The following is an 18080-nucleotide window of genomic DNA, read 5'->3' on the forward strand; positions in this document are numbered from 1 at the left end:
ACTACCGGCCGCTCAGCTGTTCATATATAACGAAATGAAAGAAAGGACCCAAAGAAAGAGTCAGGGTAGAGAACCCTACCTGGAACGATGCATTACACAACATAGGGAGGAAACAACAATTAACAATAGCATTAGTGACCACAGTAACAATAAGGATATATATATATATGTAATGCTTCTTCCTTATTACTGAGTTCACTCACTCACTCACATCGGTGCCGCGGTATCCCAACTCAAATAAGCCTCTCACGTTATGGCGTATGGATATAAAGGTAATGAACAAATGAAGTGAAATAAGAGGGTACTGGAGGGGGGACTACAACAGTTATATATATCGTGTACGTCAGCGAATCTAATAAGAGAAATGAAGAAAAAGAAGTTTCAACAAAAAATGAAGGAAAAAAGGTGAAGACGACGATTGCGGGGGAGGGGAAACCCCAGTGCCTCGCAGTCTTCATACCTTCATTTCCATGAAATTTTCAGCAGAAACCTCACCCAATTCTTCATTTCTTTCAATCTCCACTTTTCTCCTTTTCCAACCTGCAGGCTGCAACACAGAAAACATTACATACAACATTGGAACTTGTGAGCATCCTCTAAAACACACAAAAGCTTTGGGACCCCCAAAACCGAAACAACAGAAAAAAAAACATTCTTTAGATGGTAGAGGAGGTGCCAGCCTATGTGAGCGTCTATTTTCCGTGTTCCCTCCTTTCCACTTTACAGTTCATATAGTTTGCTTTGTTTTGGCTCTGTTAATTACCCTTTGCTTCTTCCTTCGTATCAGCGTCATTTTCGTGAGCGAAAGAAAAGCACCATGTCACTGGAGAAAGTGAAAGCAAGGAAAAGGAATGGCTATGCGTCAATACCGAATGAGTTATTTGTGAAGTAAATAAAGAAACCATCGACATGAAAAACAAAAAAAAACACACAAAGAAAGAGCGAGAGATGACAATCCAAAGAATTCGCTGAAAGACAACGAATAAGGTTACTCACCATGTTGTTTCTATTCCCAATACCGCAACACACCACGCCCGTAACACGCGGATGGTTCCCCTTACGAATCTGTTGCACATGTATTGTGGGATGAGGGGCAACCTCGCATGCACACGCAAGGGGAAATCGGTATTTGGGGGGGGGGGATAATAAGCAAACATGTCAACAGAAATACAAAAAGTGGATATCATGCACGATCATCAGAGGTGTGGAACGGTCATTTGTTACTTGCATTTGTTCTACAAAACTCGTCAGGCTGCAAGACGACTCCGTGACAAAGTTGTGTTTACGCTCATGTTCCTCACCGTCGTCCCTCTTTCCTTCATCCTCTTTAATTTTTTCCTTTTTTAAAAAAAAAGAGGGATCTCTTCACCTCTTATATTATCGGTGGCACCTCTAACCTGAGGGATCACTTGTTTACCGAATATTGTTCAACATTTCCTTTCCTTCTCTTCCTCTCTGTGAAGCGAGAGCCCTCCAGTCCGCAAGAGTCCCTCTAGTCGGACTCACTTGTCTTTCATTGCAACTTCTCCCACTGATGTGATAGTTTTTATTTCCACCCCCAACCCCCTCTCCCCGTTTCCCTCTCCGGTCAGCTCTCCTCTCCGTTTCCCAATTTCATTTCATCCCTCTCTAATTGTGTGCAACTAAACTATAAAAATAACCGAAACAATGGAAACATAGAACCCTCAGTCCGCCCGACTTGTTTTTTCCTCAGCAATACGTCGACCCACTTCAAACAACTCTTTCTTGGATGTCATCTTCTTTACGGATATGTGATGTTGCTTCACATAGAGCAGAAGTTCCTCCTTTGAAAGTTCACGATAAGCTTCACTGCTGGACCTCCCGCGGATGACAGCACCCACATCTCGAGTTTGGGGAAGTTCAGGGGAATTCGTCATATCCACTGATCGGCTGCAGCTGCTTCCCCGCGATGGCGCCCGTGGGGCCGGAGAGAACTGCAGCGTTACTTGTGATGGCAGTTCCGATGAAAAAGCTGGTCCTCCAGCTAACTGAGTTGACATATAGGCCTCCGCCAACCCCCCCTCTTCCCCAGCATTACCTTCGGGATTGCTTTCTTCCTCCTCGTAAATATGTGGCACACGTGGTGGTGGTGTTAATGTTTCCAAGTTAGCCCCATCCTTGAAGGTAACAGACTTTCGTAATCGACTTGGAGTGGATTCATTCATGGAGGCCCTACCCACTGAAGGCCGCTGCAACGGGCATGGGGAAGAATGTGGAGTCGACGCGGCGGAAGCTCCACCATCAGCGTCCTCAGAGAGCATACGTTCCTTCATATCTGGTGATGTCCTTGCTTTTGCCACTACGTTGGAAACTCTTCCGAGTAATTTCTCGAGCCACTTCCCGCTTTCCCTGGTCTCATTCGCCACGGATTCGTCTCTTTGGGTTTGCTCGGGCGTCGGAGGAGGTGCTTTCAGCACTGTGCCACTGAGGCGTGCGGAACCACGCGAAGTGACACCACCTTCCATTTTATCTGGACTGGACGGCTTTTTCGGTGACATGCTCGAACGTCTTGAAGAGCTACCCATGCCGTCCTGCAAGGTCTGGCTGTTGCGCTCGCTCTCTTTTATCGTCTTATCGAGGAGCGTTGAGGCCCGTTCTAGTGCAGCATCGCACCGCTTGGTGAGCTGCTGTGAAAGGTGGACCTCCATTTCGTCGTTACATTCCGTGGGACTCTCCCCTCGCAACCTTTTCCCACACTCTCTGAAAATTGAGCCAAATGCAAAATTCGCTTTACCGCCGTGAGCGGACTTCACTGACTCAGCCTGTGACAGCTCACTCGTGTCACTGTGGTTGCGGGCACGGCGCTGACTCGACGCGGTAGGCCTCCGGTAGGACATGGCAATTTTATTTTATTTTTTTCTTGGTTCCTTCAATCTCTACAGTGTGCTATTTGAAAAAGTAATAAAACGAGGATGAACGAATGGTAGAAGAAAAAGAATGATAATTAAAAAAAAAAATACGGCCCGCTGAAACGGCACAGAAAGCGTCCGCGAAGGAAAGACATGTGCTACAAAGGCGATACAGCATGCTAGTAATAACAACGCCTTTGCATTGCTTATTCAGTTATTCACGACACCCGTAATGTTCCCCCTCCTTTACCATTAATCAGCGTGGTTTCTGGGCGGCAATACTTCTTCGCCCTTCTACAATGAAGAAGTAAAATATTACTTGAATCCTCATGTATCTCTGCCCTCTCAGGTTGTACCACCATTTTCTTCTTTGTGATACATATCTTCCCACTTTGTCCTCCTCCACAAATACATTCCCGTGACATCGACCACCATATACCCCTGCCTCCTCAACCCAACATATCAAAAAATATATATATGTACCCCCATGCACACGCACAAAACACTACATAAAAGTTAACATAGAGAGGAAGAAACCGTAAAAATATGTCAAACAAATCACAGCGAAATTCCCCTACATACAGTCGTAACACACCAACCGTTGCATCATCGTGGATATCCGTGCACCACTTTAACACCGCTTCGAATGCACACGGATATCCACGATGATGCAACCTCGCCATTCCATGCATAAGTCAGCCACTTTTATCACTCGGCCGTCCCTCCCCACGTCTTGTGCCCGACGCGGTTCCAGCAGGGTCCCTGCCGAAACGTACAACAATAATACAGAAGAACATGAACAGGATGTAAAGCAATACCAGACACACAACAAAGACCTGCAGGTAGTGTGGTAGGATGTAATACAATGCTAGGAAGGCAGGGGGGATGAAAATCGTAAATGAAACCATATTTCGAATCTTGCTAAAAAGAGTGGAACCCGGCAGAAGTGCAACCCCCGCGTACGCGAGGGAAACAAATACGTACTCATCGTATGCCGAAAGAAGGAAATGCGTAATGATAAGCGACATGACAAAGTAATTAGTCGTCAGCATACGAACCGCTTGGAACGCCATAAATAGACTAGGTGCAGCAATCATGGAGATTAGGTAAAGCACTTTGTGAAGGAACGGAATAGTGCGAGCGGTTTCAAAGGCCTCCTTATGTTCCTTCATATTAGCAGTCAGTACCTCTGACTGCGAGGCACTAACTCCGATGAGCATGTCGTAAAGTTCGTTGTCGAACAAACAGATATACAGCATCGAAATGCGAGGGAAAACAAGAGTTGTAGATCCTATCACGAAGACACGAAATGGTTCCTGTTTGAAGTATGACCAAAACTCTGCTGATGTTGATACCCCCTCTCCGCACATGCATGAACCCTTAAGAAGTTTCAAATGCGCTGAAAACTTAACGACATGAATTGAATTCTCTATGGGAAAGTGCTCTTCGAAATCCGCCGGCGTCAATTCCAGCAGAGTAGGGCCGTCTATGAGATGTTTACGGATATACCCGCTGTACTCTGGATATCCTAATGTGTTATTCATCCAGTACTCAACATCCACAACATTCCATGAACTCACCGGCTTATTTATAGGTGAAGGACGAATCACAACAGCCTCTTCTGATGATTGAACAGGTAACGCTTGGCGGAGCATGAGCACCAACATCAACACATTCACACCACTGCGAGTGCTCATGGTCGGTGTTACTAATGTGAGGCAACAACAAAAGTGCTTGCGGTAGAAACCCCACAATTCAATAGAAGAAAGAGGAAAACAAACACACGAAACGAATATATTATATTTATTTATTTATATTTACTGTAAAAAGACGCCTGTAAACCCTTCGACCTCCTCCTATCTCAACAAAGGGACTTCCTCCTCACGAGCACGGCGGAGAGCGACTAAAACAAGGAATAAAACTAAAAAGAAAATGAGGAAAAATCGCAGGCAAAAATAGGGTCTGCTTGTAAACAGAGTAAAATAAAAATGCTACGAGGAAACAACAGCATATCGGTGGGGAAGAAGTAACATCAGGCCCTTTCACCACGCCCTTCAGTTCCACAACATGATTTAATAGTGATAAACAGGGAACTCGAGGAGGAGGAGGAGGAAGAAGAAGAAGAAAAAAGAAAAAAGAATACCCTGTTAAAAAAATTTACAAATTCCACCCATACATCGTAAGAATGACCGCAAGTGGGTAAAAGCTAGGTCACTTGTACAGTTTGCACATAAATAAAAAGGAGGAGCCGTCAAATCCAACTACGTGCGTGACACTATATGTTATTTGTCAGCTCATTCTCATCCATTTTTACTTCACTCCCGCTCTCAAGCAACTGGCGCCGCGCCTTTCGCTCCAGCCCGACGACGACCAGTCCGGTTAATCAATGAAGATTCGGAATTGTTGTTTTTGGGGGCTGAGCCAATAGACAACTCAAGGGTAAGCACCATTTCTAATGAACTAAGTTCGTCTACCCGTTTCTCCTCGATATTTGAGAGAAGTCTCAATTCATCTAAATCGTCCTCTAAGCGCCTTGTCTCTGTTGGGAAACGATCGGACGCGTTCATCCGATCAGATGTTGACTTTTTGGAACGCCGCCGAAATGAACCAGAATTTGCCGCGACCAGCGGTGAAGATGATTGGGGCGCCTGTGATGCACTCACGAGGAGTTGCAAAGAATTGGTGAGGTTCTTGCGAAGTTCGCGTGCATGAACCCGCTTCTCCGCCAGTGCTGCCTCGCTAAGTATAATGGGTACCTTCACAGATAGGGCTCGCGGTGGTGGCCCCGTGCTGAGAAGCAGAGAAGAACAGTCAGCGACGAAGGTGCCCATTTCGTAGGTCAGCGTCACGCTGTTACCGCTAGCAAATTGTACATCATCACGAACCTCGAGTGTGATAGCTAGCGCTTGCGCTAGCAAGTCCGAAAGTTTAGCGCTGGTCGGTATGTTAGCCCTTGCTGTATGGTTCAGTTCCGCCACGTTGTCAATTGCGTTTGGTGAAGGTTGCAACGTTCTTCTCGAGGCAGTGGTTGCTCGGCCGCTGGGGGCAGCAGGCAATATTGGTATATTCTCACACTTCAAAATTGCACCTTCCTCCCCACCCCAGGAACCCTTCAAGGAAAAATGAGTGGCAAACTCGTACGATATTCCGACGGCGGCGGGTTTAGCCTTCCTTTTTCCCTTCCTAGCCTTTGGTTCCGGCCGCTCTATCAACGACCGATCGTCGCGTGGTAACAGAGTGTGAAACAGGTTGGAAACTCCCTCCAACTTTACCACTGTGACGGCAATCGGCACCCCGGTCGAGACCAGGAACGACAATTCGCGCGGCGTGGCGACACATGAATGATAAGTCGACGCCCCATCTTCAACAGACGGCGCTTTCCTGGGAGACGCACTTAGTGCATTGTTCGCGCAGGGGAGGGTAACGCCGTCAAGCTTTCGCAGCCGGGGGCAACCCCTCGTTATATTTTCCTTGTAGTTGTCCAGAAGTGCAATGGGACAACCAGTAAACGTCACATCGTCCAACGTCGGATGATTACGCAATGAATCAATGGCGAGAACCAAATCGAATACGGTGTTGCGTGTTAGATCAAGCACACGGAGCGAAGGCATTTCATTGATGAAGTCAAGGCCGTCCATCGCGTTAAATGACAGACCAACAAGCGCGAGAGTATTAGACCCGCATATTTGCCTTATGTTACATCCACAGGCTATAAATACCAGACACGCGGGTGGAAGATATGGGATGGAGGTTAGCCCCGGGTTGTTACTTAGGACTAGCTTAGTAACATTTGAGAACTGAAAAATGTCGGGCGTCAGTGCATCGATTCCCTTGTGGCAAAACCTAAGGTCAACGAAATAGGTACACAACTCCACCAAGCTAAACCTCGCTTCAGCCTCCTCCGTAAGGGCTTTCCGAAGCCGATTTCTCTCTCCACGGTGCAGCCGTCCCCAGCTTCCACAGCAGCCTCGAGTTACATCCAGCAGTTGCATAAGACTTTGCGTGTAACGAAGGCATCGAGATTGTGCCCTCACCACAGCATCTGTATCCTCGCAGAAATCAATTGGGGGAAGTTCTTCCATGGAGATAACTGGGCATGCAGCCCGAACCCCTTCTAACCTCTTAGGAACAACAGGACGAACATCATCACATACATTACCCGCTTCAGCACAAACACTGGCATTCAACACGGCACCCGCTTCTAACAGCTCCTGAAGTTCCTTCACGGTGTTACCGATATATGTGCTGAGGGAGCTCCAAAATACATTTGAAAAAGTCCCTGAGCGCCGCTCAGGCAACTTTCTTTGATCGTCGTCCCCCCAGGGAGGAGGTACAATCATCTACGACATTGCCAAAACAAACATAGAATCAAAGATAACAAGGGTGCTTACAATACCAAATGAAAACTGGCCAGGAGTTCTTCGGGTAGCAGTCCTCACAAACACAGCTACACAATAAGGGAAAACTCATGCCACATAAACCAACATTGCAATTTTTTTTACAAAAAAACAAAAGCTTAAGGTCGCCACACACGCAAATCCCCTGCATATGGTAACACGCGGTCAGCAATGTCCACAGGAACCGCGTGTCCCTCAATATCAATGCATCAATATAGAAAATAATCCAAAAATGCGAGTACCACCCGACAAAGCAGCAACAACTCGAAAAGTAAAAAGAAGCCATTTCCTTTTTTCACAATTTTGTACAAGAGCATATTACCGAACATAATAAGAGAAATGTGAGCAACTCATTTGTACGGCCCATTAAGAGCTGTTAGTCCTGCGCCACCAGTGTAAACTGCCAATTCACCTACAAATGTATACGCGGAGTAAGGTTCCACCTGTGGATGCGCTTCGCCTACTTCCATACGAGGGCCCGCTGGCTATAACTCGCGTTTGTTCATGCATGCAAATCCCCCCCTACCATTCCAAATACCGCACACGAACGCACCAAACAAGGAGACTACATAAACGCTAAGTTTAGATCTAAGGGAAGATAGGTGCTTATTTCTTGTGTAAAAGGTGTGAGAAAGCAAGACGGTAAAATCACATAATTTTCTAGTGAATTCATCGCCCACAAGTAACGGCTATAAACTTAACGACCGAGAGAAATTTAGCGCTTACTCCACCCGACGCTACCACAACCGCCAGCGCGTCTTTCAGTAGCAGCTCTAGCGCCTACGGGAGGCAGCGGCGGCCTCGCGGAGAATATCAGTTAGAGCGCTGTTTATGCGCGAAAGACTCGCCTCACGGATTTTCTGTTCGCGTTTGCCAAGCGCTTTCATTGGAGGAGATTGTCGCAATCGATCACGTGCGCTTTCAGTAGCTGCTTGAAGGTCCTTCGCCCATGCCGCCACCGGTAACGTAGATGTTGGTGCGACCTGCAGAAGCGCTGTAAGAATAGATGCTTCAGGGAATAAGAAGCTTTTGATATTTTCCACTTCAAGTACTGCCCTCAAGGCATGAGCGAACGAATCTGTGTGCGCAATGCGTGCTCCACTACCGTACGTTTTCACAAACTCTAAGGTAAGAGGTGCGATAGAGCTCATTACAGGAAGAGTCTGCAGTGTCTCCGTGTGTTGCTGACACAGAAGCATCGGTAAGGGTACGTCCTGGGGTGCAGCATCGGATTTTCCACCTTTGCCCTTCCTTCGCTTCGGAAGATTTGAGACTTGCACGCGATGAGCCTCCAACATCGAGACATCGTGCAATAACATAAGGCTCCCTACAAGCTGGCGTGCGTGTTCGACACGTTCATTTACCGTAGGCATCCCTACCAGTGTGTTGGCGAGTGCTTCCACCTTTTGGCTGTGGATGTTACCCAGCACCATGGACCGTACGACCACCCAGTCAGTGTTATCCACAAGGTCCTTCGCTTGCGGGTCCTGAAGGGCTTCAAAGACTTGGGACAACACCCTCTCTTCCGCTTGCATCAGATCAAACACGTTACGCTGCGTTTGGCACTGGCGCAGTTCCCCAGCAATACGGCTCAAACTGTATATAACCCTCGCTAACGAGTTTGTTTGCCGCCGCTCGTATTCCTGGATGTCTTTCATAGCTGGCCATGACATGTACGTAAACACCTTAATGCGAAGGAGGCTACAATCCCTTTGAAGCATGCCATAATGTTCCCAGGCAGCAGTGTTCCATTCGCACACCCCATCCAGCGCACCACCAGCAACAAGGGGCCAGTAACCCACATGCGACATTGTATCACGTTGAATACTCTTGAAGTCCAGTTGGCAACACGCCGCTACATCAGCGAGTCCCAGGATGCGGGCGAAACACACGCTGAAAGTGAGCCAAGTGGGGTTGTTTTCTCGGCGATCTACACTATCCAGCAGCGCTAACCCCTTCTGTACCCACTCAACGTTCTTAGTAGCTTCGTAAACATGAAGGGATATATTGAGGGCGACAGTGATGTAACCATCACAGAGCCCTTCCTCACTCCAAGACAGGTTTTCGGAAAGAGGACGTGCTTCTTCATACGAACGTATACACGCCTGCAGTAGTTCTTCAACCTCGGCATGACTTGGCTGCGTCTCAGCGGTGATCCCCCAGAGGGCAACGTGACACCGCAGACCCAAAATCCTCCGCATATGGTAATGCAGCCGCTCCTTTCCCTCAGGGCCCCCGTCCTCCTGCGACCATGCATATATCGCTGACGCCGCCGTTGCATCCACGTAGGTTGAAATGTCTAAAAAGCAGCAGCTCGCCTTGTAAAAACGCTTGGCGTAGGCCACCGTCTCATTTCGAAGCTGAACGTCATCGCCCAGGCGAGAAAGAATCTCAAGCACCGCCATGGACGGGCCACGGCCCAAGCGACTTCCCGATGAACCCTTCAGTGACTCAGCCGACAGCGACCGAGCGAAACGGAGGGCATCCTCGAGGGTACGGTCGCTGTTAGATAAATTAATCGAAACACATTTCGACTCCTCAGGACCATCGAGTTCCAGAACACCTTCAGTGGCATTCGACTCGGACAATGAGTTAAGATACAGCTCCACAAACGTCCAATTTTCCGGTTGGTGGGTCCACAATTGTTTTGCTATGGCGTTAGCCTTCGCCAATTCCCCGTTAAGCTGCAGCACTTTTGCCAGCATTTCCAGACGGGCTGGTGGTAAACCCACCGATGCCCCTCTCGTGCTACAAAGAAATTTGACAGCATCTGCATACAACTTCTGCTGTTGTAGCACCTGGACGTACGTGCGTGAGGTAGATGTTGTCATCGTACCCTTCTCTGTAAGTACTGCAGCTTCGAGAAGATTTGCCGACACTTTAAGTAAAGCATGATCCACAGAATCCCGTGGCACCTGCGCAAGCATCGACTGCACCACCCACACATGATAGCGAGGATTAGGCCACCCGCTATTGAGTTGAAGGGCTGTCTTTTGTGCCATGTTATACGCACCCATTCGCACATACGTTTGGAACAGGTTCTCCAGCACAACCTTCTCGTCTTGAATACCCTTAAGACGCTCATAAGTTCGCACGAGGGCTTCCCAACTGCAGCACTGCTGAAGGACGTGAACAAGAGCATTAACAGCCGATCCGTCCGTTACATTTTGCAAGCTTAGCGCCTCCGCCTTCGATCGGGCCTTATCTATTACCTTCTTGCGTAGCAACAACAAGGCCTCTGCCGCTAAAACGGCGTGGTCGTTGGGAAACTTTGAAAGTGCATCCTCCAGCAAGCCCTCCGCCTGTCCTAACTTGCCCGTGTCAATAAGGTCAAAGATACGATCTGAAACTCTGCCAGCCATTAGTCACCACGTTTCCACAATTGCGATATTGGGCGATTCCCTGCCCCCTCCCTTTAAAACAGCGTGTTTTGAATATTGTGTGCCGGATAACTGCGAAAGATGGAGGGAAAAAAGGAGAGAAACCAATAAAATACAATCGCTCGCAAATAGCCACACGCTGTTAGCATACCTTCGTCCTCAGACAAATGTATACACACGTACGTGTACATACTGCTACACATTATCCATAAACACACAAAATGTCAACATCACGGTCCGCAGGCACTATTACCACCCGCCAAAGTCACCCAAACACCGTCTCGGGGGTGAAAATGAGGTGAGCGAAGGGAACATACACGAAGAAAGGGATAAGAAGAAGACATTAATGCGGACAATGTGATGCGACACCATGTCCCATTTTGTTTTTGTCCCCTCCCTCTCCTTCCCCTTTCCTCACACTCGGTTGGTTCCTCGAAATAACCCAATTTTCCCCCCTCTTATATCCGCGTGTGGGACACGCCACAAACTCGATACCCTCACAAACTGAAGAGTGGGGTAAGTAACCTCAGCAACTCTGCAGTATCCGCCCCGGGGTACACACGAAGCGTCCCTAGATCAAGTCGCTGCAGCTGTTTACAAAGGTCCGCAACCTGCACACAATAAATGTACCGCTCATTACTAAGTGCCTCTGCAAATTCCAACTGGTGGTCCAGCATTAGTGCTCGATTAGGTACAGCGATCATTGGTTTTTTGCTCTCTAGCACCTCCAAAATAGTCCCCGCTCCGGCGTGGGATATAACCAATGCAGCTTTCTGAATGATTTCATGAAGTTTTGGCCGGTAAGGAAAAACTTCAACGGAAACGCCGTGAGCGAATGAAATCCGATTGACATAGGGCGATGTTCCCTTCTGCACTAAAAGCTGCGTAATACCTCGTTTGGCGAGTGCCCTCAGCACCTCCTCATTATCAACAGCTTCAATGAGTGGAGTGAACTGGGTGGACCCCACAGTAACCAGGGCCATTGAGCCAGCTCCACCACCCTCTTCGCTGCCATCAAACTTCCCCAACATTGGTGAAAGCCGCTGCTGTAAACCATTTTCTTCCGCAGTATTCCTCGTCCCCACAAAGAAAATATTTTTGCAGCCCCACCACCATTTATGTTGATAATTTTCGTACAGCTTCAACCACTGCACCACGCACACGTCACTGATCGGCCCCAGAAGCTTCCCTGAAACAGACATATGAGAAACGGAACTGTATGTCTCAATGAACGCGATAGCGGGACGGCAGTAGCACGACGAGGGTATGAGTATAGCCACTAACAATGCACCGGCAACTACAGGCACGCAGACACCTGGGCCGTTCACCAAAATAACATCCGGTTTCTCATCAAGTGCGAGAAATACACACGACCACAAGGCACGAAGGGTTGTAAAAATGGAGAGAAAGTAGCTCTGGCCAACCTCACGCGCCCGAGGTATTATATGTAGGCGGCAGCATCTCCCAAAGTTTCGCTCCTCAAATTGTTTAGCGAGACTAGCTGAATGCGAGTCGGTAGACGAAACAACATAAAATGGTCGGTGATGCCCCCATATTTCCGTTTTGAGGGTTTCGACGATACGCATCATTTCACTCGTGTGACCGCCTGATCCGAGCACTACGCACACGCGCAGTGGAGAGTCGCCACAGCGCCGCCTGGGTGCAGGCACACTGCGTAGCACTGACGCAAATCGCCAGACAAGCAACGAAAATGCCAGCACAAGCCAGAGGAACAGAGCCATGGGCTCGACTACCTCTCGTCGACACACAAAAAAGGGAAGTAAAGAGAGAGATAAGCAAATGTAACAGAACTGCTTCAACACAAAGGGCTGATGTAGCGAGGAGAGAGGGTGAGGCATGTGCATGCAAACTCCATGTGAGCGAAGGAAGGGCCTTGCCTCAAGCCTCACAATGGGCTCTCGCAAACTACGTCAGATTCTCAATTTCCACGGAGAGAAGCATCTCTGCATTCAAATGAAAAAAGGTCAAAGTTGCACCAACGGGTACTCCACACATCATTACGAACGGCCGCGCTTCTCCACCCGTCGCGGTGGTATCCAAGTATAATGCACTAACTGATCCTCCGCCACTGCAGCACCAACGCCAAGCTCCTCACGCCTCAACACACCAAGTCCGCCGCGTGCACTGTCTAAGTTCTGCCGCACACCATCAACAACCTGCCCGCCGTGTGCACCTCGACCCCAGCGTCGTGTGTGGTCACAACCAACGTCCCATGAAACGGTTATGACGCGGTCGTCTAGCAGCGTGCCGTGTAAATCAATCACAGCGCTCATGGCGCCATCCTGGGACTCAAATACCACGAAACAAAACCCACAGGGCGTCCGTGTAACTTCACTCAGTCCCATCACAAGATCTCGTATATGACCACACCGGGAGAAATGCTCCCAGATTTGGTCCTCCGTCGTGTAGAAAGACAAGTTTCCAACGTACACTGTCGTGCTCTTATTCAGCTGTTCCTGCCGCCGCTCGATGAATTCCTTTTCCGTCAGAAGCGAACGCAGAAGTTCGTGACGGTCAACATATGCCATACGCGGCGTCAGATCAATGAGGTATTCTGCCATGTTGTAATCGTTTGGCTCCGCTCCGTGTGCTCGCACACGCGTGTCGAGAGTTTTAGCCGTACTTTACTATTCTCTCTTACGGCCACGCCGTGCGAGCTGATCGAAAAGAGGAACCAAGAAAATACTGAAGCTTTGGCAGTGCGCATCAAACGCATGGGGGAGAGTGTAAAGGCATGGAACATGAAGGAAGAAAAAAGGGTAGAGCGTCATCTGTATATATATATATATATAAATATGTGGTTATGGCAGTTGTGATACTGATGGAGAATCACCAGGAAGTTGAAACAGGAGGATTAAGCACAACACTATCACGCACACAGCGGCAGAGGATCTTAACACAACGAAAAAAAAAAATCATGCAACATATTTCAGTCAACAAAAAAAGAGAGAGAACATCGCACCAAACAGATACAAGCATTTCTGAAGCAACGGCAAAAAACATGACAGCAAATAGTAAGGGAAGGACATACAAGTAACAATAGCAAATGTGTGGTTTCTCTATTTGCAGAAAGACGAAACACACACACACGCTAAAAAAAAAAAACATGGCCAATGTGTTCTCACCTTTTCCCCTTTGTTTACCGTTCAACGGAAAAATAGAGAACACATAACTTCCTTTTTCTCACACAACCAGTCTTCCACCGTCCGCATATATGTATGCACACCTGATTCCATATAATGTTGGTACGTAAAGTGTTTTACTGAAGCGGTGCACCAGAGAATATTAGAAGCAACAGCAACAAACAAGAAAAGAAAAGTAAAGTAAAAGAGAGACAGAATTAATGCGATTATCTATGAGCCGCTTCACGCACCAACGACAAAAACAAAAACAAAAACATCACGACCGCCTCGCTCCCTCAGTCGCCATCCTTTGCGCTAGGTACTCTCTATACCGATCCCCACGCTCTGCCGGGGGTCCTCTGTTATGTCTGGGAGTCGAAACCTCCGTCCTTTCAACTTCACTCGCGGCGTGGCCCAACACTCTCGCGTCAATCGCCGTCAGCGGCCTTCCCAAGGCATTGGAAACGAGACGATAACCGTCCTCAATGCGCTGCCGCACCTCCTCGGAGTTTATGTTGTTGGGACTGTGCACCTCCAACCCAATAAGTTTCAAAATACATTGGGCGATATTTACAAACACAAGCAGGGAAACAAGAACAATAATTGCAGGTAGGAAGCGATTCAGCCAGTCACCTAATATGTAACTAGCATCCATGTTATCACGGTACACATGGCCGTACATGACATCCACAGCCCCATTCGCCATGTCCGCCATGAGTAGGAAATTGAAACAAAGAGGCATGATAAGGCGCGATAAAAACGTGGCGCCAAAACAGAGTGATGAGTTGTCCGATATCTCAGGGAGGATAACATAAATGTCAAACACCTTGAGTTGGAAAATGGCCCAATACGAGCAGTACGCCATGTAGAAGAGGAAAATAACGGACGCAGGAAGCTCCCAACCGCTATTCGCCATAATGGCAACTACAGAGATACTCTTTTCTGTCAACGGGCGAAAGGGTAGTGTCACTTCACTCCAAAGTATGAGCAGCGTGATAACACCACATAATAGCGCCAACAATTTAAGGATGATTCCGCGCATGGGGAACCACACCTTCTTGAAGCCGTTGTTAGTTGCTTTTGAACCACGCGCAAGCATCTCATAGAACTTGGCGTCGCGGACAGTTGCGTCCCACCTGTATGTCATCCGCTGAGCTATTTTAATAGACCCCTTCACACGCTCGTGCAGCTGCTCAAGGTGTTCCAGAGAGACGTCTATTTCAGTCCTTTTGCCTACAGCATTTGTGCGTGATGTTGGCATGGGAAATTGTGAGCTGCGGCCATCAGACTCATCAATCAACTCTATCATGCGGGTCCAGTATGGTCTATGCTCCTCCGGGACTGCGGACGAAATCGCCATGAGCTCCGTCCTCACCTCCGTTAGGTCTAGTACAGCTATGTCAAGATCCTCCTGAATCTCGACAGCACTATAATAAACCTCCCGCAGCATCCGTATAGGGTTCGACTTCCGCCACAGCACCTTCGGTACTCCCACAATTCCTGTGGACATGAACAGCACCAAAAGCAGGAGACCCCAAGCATTCGCCAAAGCGGTAGCCAAGTTACCGATACTGGTGAGGGAAGTGTAGGCACCCTTTAAAACAACTACATAGGCGAACAACACCGCAAATATACATGTGTATATGGCATACAACTTTGCATTGACTTTAATAGAACTTACGAGTTTCCTCCTCACTGTAAATCCACCCACCTCTGTGTATGATTGCGAAATTGGCAATACCACCCAACCCATGACATACGTCACTATCATGATGGTGTACCACACAGGAATCATCCACTCCTCCTTCGGTGCGTCACCTCCATTCATGGACTCAATAGCTGCGCCAATATCCACTACTAGAAGTGGGAATGGCATCAGTGATGCGTAGACAGCAATGACAATGAACACTGGGCACAGGAAAGGCATGGTCTTGTACGAGACCCTTGTGTAATGCCATTGCAATCCCAATGTCACGAAGAAGGTTGTAATAGAAAACCCTATTGTGGAGTATACGGCGGGAATAGTCATTTACCCGCACACTAATAAGGAGGAGATAAACAAAAAAGCAATGTCAACGAAAAATATTAACAAGTAAAGAAAAAAAGAAAAAGATCCTTGAGTCGCAAAAACACACACCCCAAATACCGAGATCTAATATGCCTAATGTGTGAGTTGTCCTACCCCTTTTAGTGGTGACGTTAAACTCCTTTTTTAAAAAAATTATTTGGATCTCTTTTCCTTTTTGTTTTTCCTCCGTTTTCCTTCTGCTTCCACACTACTCAAGATTCTTATTCCACTGCTGATTATTTTGCTCTTATTCTTTTTTATTTTTTAAAAAAGCAATCTTACGCTCTCACTAAATGATATTGTTTCAATCCCTGTTTGCACCTTTTGGGTTTCACCCAGGACGATAGGAAGAGGAGGGTAGAACACAGCAATAATCAAAAAATTAACAAAAAATCCCTGTAACTGTTGGGAACTGAAGATATTTTCCTTTTATTTTTTTGCGTGTGTGGGTGCGTGTGAAGATGTTGTTGATCAAATCCACAACGACAGTCGAAGCAACGGTAAAATATCAAACGAGGGGAGGGAAGGAAAGCAAAAGAGATGAGAAAAGAAATGAAGTGAAGTGAGACAAAATGCCAAAAGGAAACCCAATTGTGCGTTCGTAAAGGGTTAACACGATGAGTAAAACATGATGTGTAGCTTTAACGGTGTGATAGAACAATTTTTTTCTTTTATTTTAAGGTGGGATGGGTAAAAACTGATAAAGATAATTAATAAAGGTATGGTTTATCATTACTTTAAGCAAAGTCAACCTTGACTTGCGCTTCATCTCGTTCCTTTAATACTGCTAAAAGTTCCTCACGAAGCGGACACGGTTCCGTTTTAAGTTGCAACGCCAGACGGTTCCGCTCCATGGTGAGCTTCGTTTGTTTTTGCGTTAACTCCGAAAGACGTGAGCTCAGCTGTTTTTGCCCCATATTGGCTGTACCGGTGTCACCCTTCTTTGCGCTGCCCTGGGCGTTGAGTTTTGAGACAACTTCATCTAGCTGTTGCTTTGCCTCAGCCAATTTAGAAGGGAGATCTTCCTCGCTGTACTGCAGAACCATCTGAATACGATCCTTTTCCTTCCTCAAGAGTGTCACTTGAATCTCCATATCATCCACAGTCTCTGCACTGATTTGTTTCTGCTGTTTGCCGCCTTTTGGTTTTTTTTGACCAGGGTTCATCACAGCCACGTGCTGAAGAAGTTCGCTCATCGCCCTTCGATCTACTTGCCGGGCGCGGGAACGAAGCTCCTCCTCGTTACGGCGGCGCTCCTCCTCGCGTGCGGCTATGCGCTCCTCCTCTAAGCGCTCCCTCTCGATGCGATCCTCCTCCAGTTTCTTCTGTTCTTCTTCCGATATCTGAGGTCCTTCATCATATTCCTCTTCGCTCTCTTCCTCAAACACCTCATCCTCATCGTTCTCGTTCCACCGCCGATAATCTGGACCCCGTGCCTTCAAGCGGCGGATTGGCTCCGGCGCCTGCCTCTCTGCAACAAGTGTGTTAATACAACCCATCAACGCATCCCCGAGAATTTTGTAATTCTCCGAGCTTATTTTAGTAGGGTCCTCCAAGAGGCGGTTAAGGAATGCAGTCAATATTAACTCGTAATGTTTCGTATTACGGTACATTTGCAGAAAACTATTGGTAATTTTACCAAACGCCGTGTAGTATGAATCACCCCTCAGTTCGGCGAACTGAAAGGTATAACGGTCACCATCTCTCAACATTTCCCCCCCGAAAGCAGCTACTCGTAACTTTTTATTCTTTACTTTACTCCTTTTTTATAACACTTGTATTCTCTTGCGATTACAACGTTGCGACAAGGAGGAAAAGTATGAGCAACAGGTCGTCAACCCCCACCTCGCACCCGTAACATATCTCCACAAAAATAATTATGGTGATAATAACACAATGATTAAATTGAGCGGATCAGATGCCAATCTCTCCATCAACAGCATTTTGTCGTTATACAAATAAGATTTATTATGCGCAAACACTCTGCAAGGACTCAAAAGACAGGCGTTAGGAAACGTAACGAGTACGTTAACGCAACCGCAGCATCAAGAATGCAATTCCTCACATTTTTTCGAAGGTTGCGCCCCCCTTCTAATCTTCGACCACATAAATCGGTGGAACCACAAGAATGGGAAAGGATAGGGGAAAGCGAATGGAGCCCATAAAGAAAAAAATTATATATGAGGATGCAGGCATACGAAACCACCACTCCCCCCCCCCCC

General features: G+C 47.5%; 8 protein-coding genes across 8 annotated transcripts; all 8 read right to left on the reverse strand.

Moving 5' to 3' along the window:
- Positions 1–1685: 1685 nt before the first annotated feature.
- TEOVI_000072500 (uncharacterized protein) lies at positions 1686–2858 on the reverse strand (the record flags this gene model as incomplete). Its single annotated transcript, XM_067224085.1, has 1 exon — positions 1686–2858. The coding sequence occupies one exon, from the start codon at positions 2856–2858 to the stop codon at positions 1686–1688; it is 1173 nt and encodes a 390-aa protein (XP_067080186.1).
- Positions 2859–3565: 707 nt separating this feature from the next.
- Positions 3566–4567, reverse strand: TEOVI_000072600 (SAM domain (Sterile alpha motif), putative; the record flags this gene model as incomplete). The annotated part of the gene is made up of 1 exon (XM_067224086.1): positions 3566–4567. The coding sequence occupies one exon, from the start codon at positions 4565–4567 to the stop codon at positions 3566–3568; it is 1002 nt and encodes a 333-aa protein (XP_067080187.1).
- A 630-nt stretch (positions 4568–5197) lies between these two features.
- Positions 5198–7210, reverse strand: TEOVI_000072700 (leucine-rich repeat protein (LRRP), putative; the record flags this gene model as incomplete). Its single annotated transcript, XM_067224087.1, has 1 exon — positions 5198–7210. One exon carries the CDS (start codon positions 7208–7210, stop codon positions 5198–5200), a length of 2013 nt encoding a protein of 670 aa, XP_067080188.1.
- An 830-nt stretch (positions 7211–8040) lies between these two features.
- On the reverse strand, positions 8041–10629 carry TEOVI_000072800 (N-acetyltransferase B complex (NatB) non catalytic subunit, putative; the record flags this gene model as incomplete). The annotated part of the gene is made up of 1 exon (XM_067224088.1): positions 8041–10629. One exon carries the CDS (start codon positions 10627–10629, stop codon positions 8041–8043), a length of 2589 nt encoding a protein of 862 aa, XP_067080189.1.
- Positions 10630–11144: 515 nt separating this feature from the next.
- TEOVI_000072900 (glycosyltransferase family 28 protein, putative) lies at positions 11145–12389 on the reverse strand (the record flags this gene model as incomplete). The annotated part of the gene is made up of 1 exon (XM_067224089.1): positions 11145–12389. The coding sequence occupies one exon, from the start codon at positions 12387–12389 to the stop codon at positions 11145–11147; it is 1245 nt and encodes a 414-aa protein (XP_067080190.1).
- Positions 12390–12665: 276 nt separating this feature from the next.
- TEOVI_000073000 (nuclear cap binding protein, putative) lies at positions 12666–13229 on the reverse strand (the record flags this gene model as incomplete). Its single annotated transcript, XM_067224090.1, has 1 exon — positions 12666–13229. One exon carries the CDS (start codon positions 13227–13229, stop codon positions 12666–12668), a length of 564 nt encoding a protein of 187 aa, XP_067080191.1.
- An 838-nt stretch (positions 13230–14067) lies between these two features.
- On the reverse strand, positions 14068–15819 carry TEOVI_000073100 (LMBR1-like membrane protein, putative; the record flags this gene model as incomplete). The annotated part of the gene is made up of 1 exon (XM_067224091.1): positions 14068–15819. One exon carries the CDS (start codon positions 15817–15819, stop codon positions 14068–14070), a length of 1752 nt encoding a protein of 583 aa, XP_067080192.1.
- A 776-nt stretch (positions 15820–16595) lies between these two features.
- On the reverse strand, positions 16596–17570 carry TEOVI_000073200 (uncharacterized protein; the record flags this gene model as incomplete). Its single annotated transcript, XM_067224092.1, has 1 exon — positions 16596–17570. One exon carries the CDS (start codon positions 17568–17570, stop codon positions 16596–16598), a length of 975 nt encoding a protein of 324 aa, XP_067080193.1.
- Positions 17571–18080: the final 510 nt, after the last annotated feature.

This window comes from Trypanosoma equiperdum (genome assembly GCF_001457755.1).
Source record: "Trypanosoma equiperdum strain OVI genome assembly, contig: ctg_226, whole genome shotgun sequence".
In the NCBI taxonomy this organism is placed as follows: Eukaryota; Euglenozoa; class Kinetoplastea; order Trypanosomatida; family Trypanosomatidae; genus Trypanosoma; species Trypanosoma equiperdum.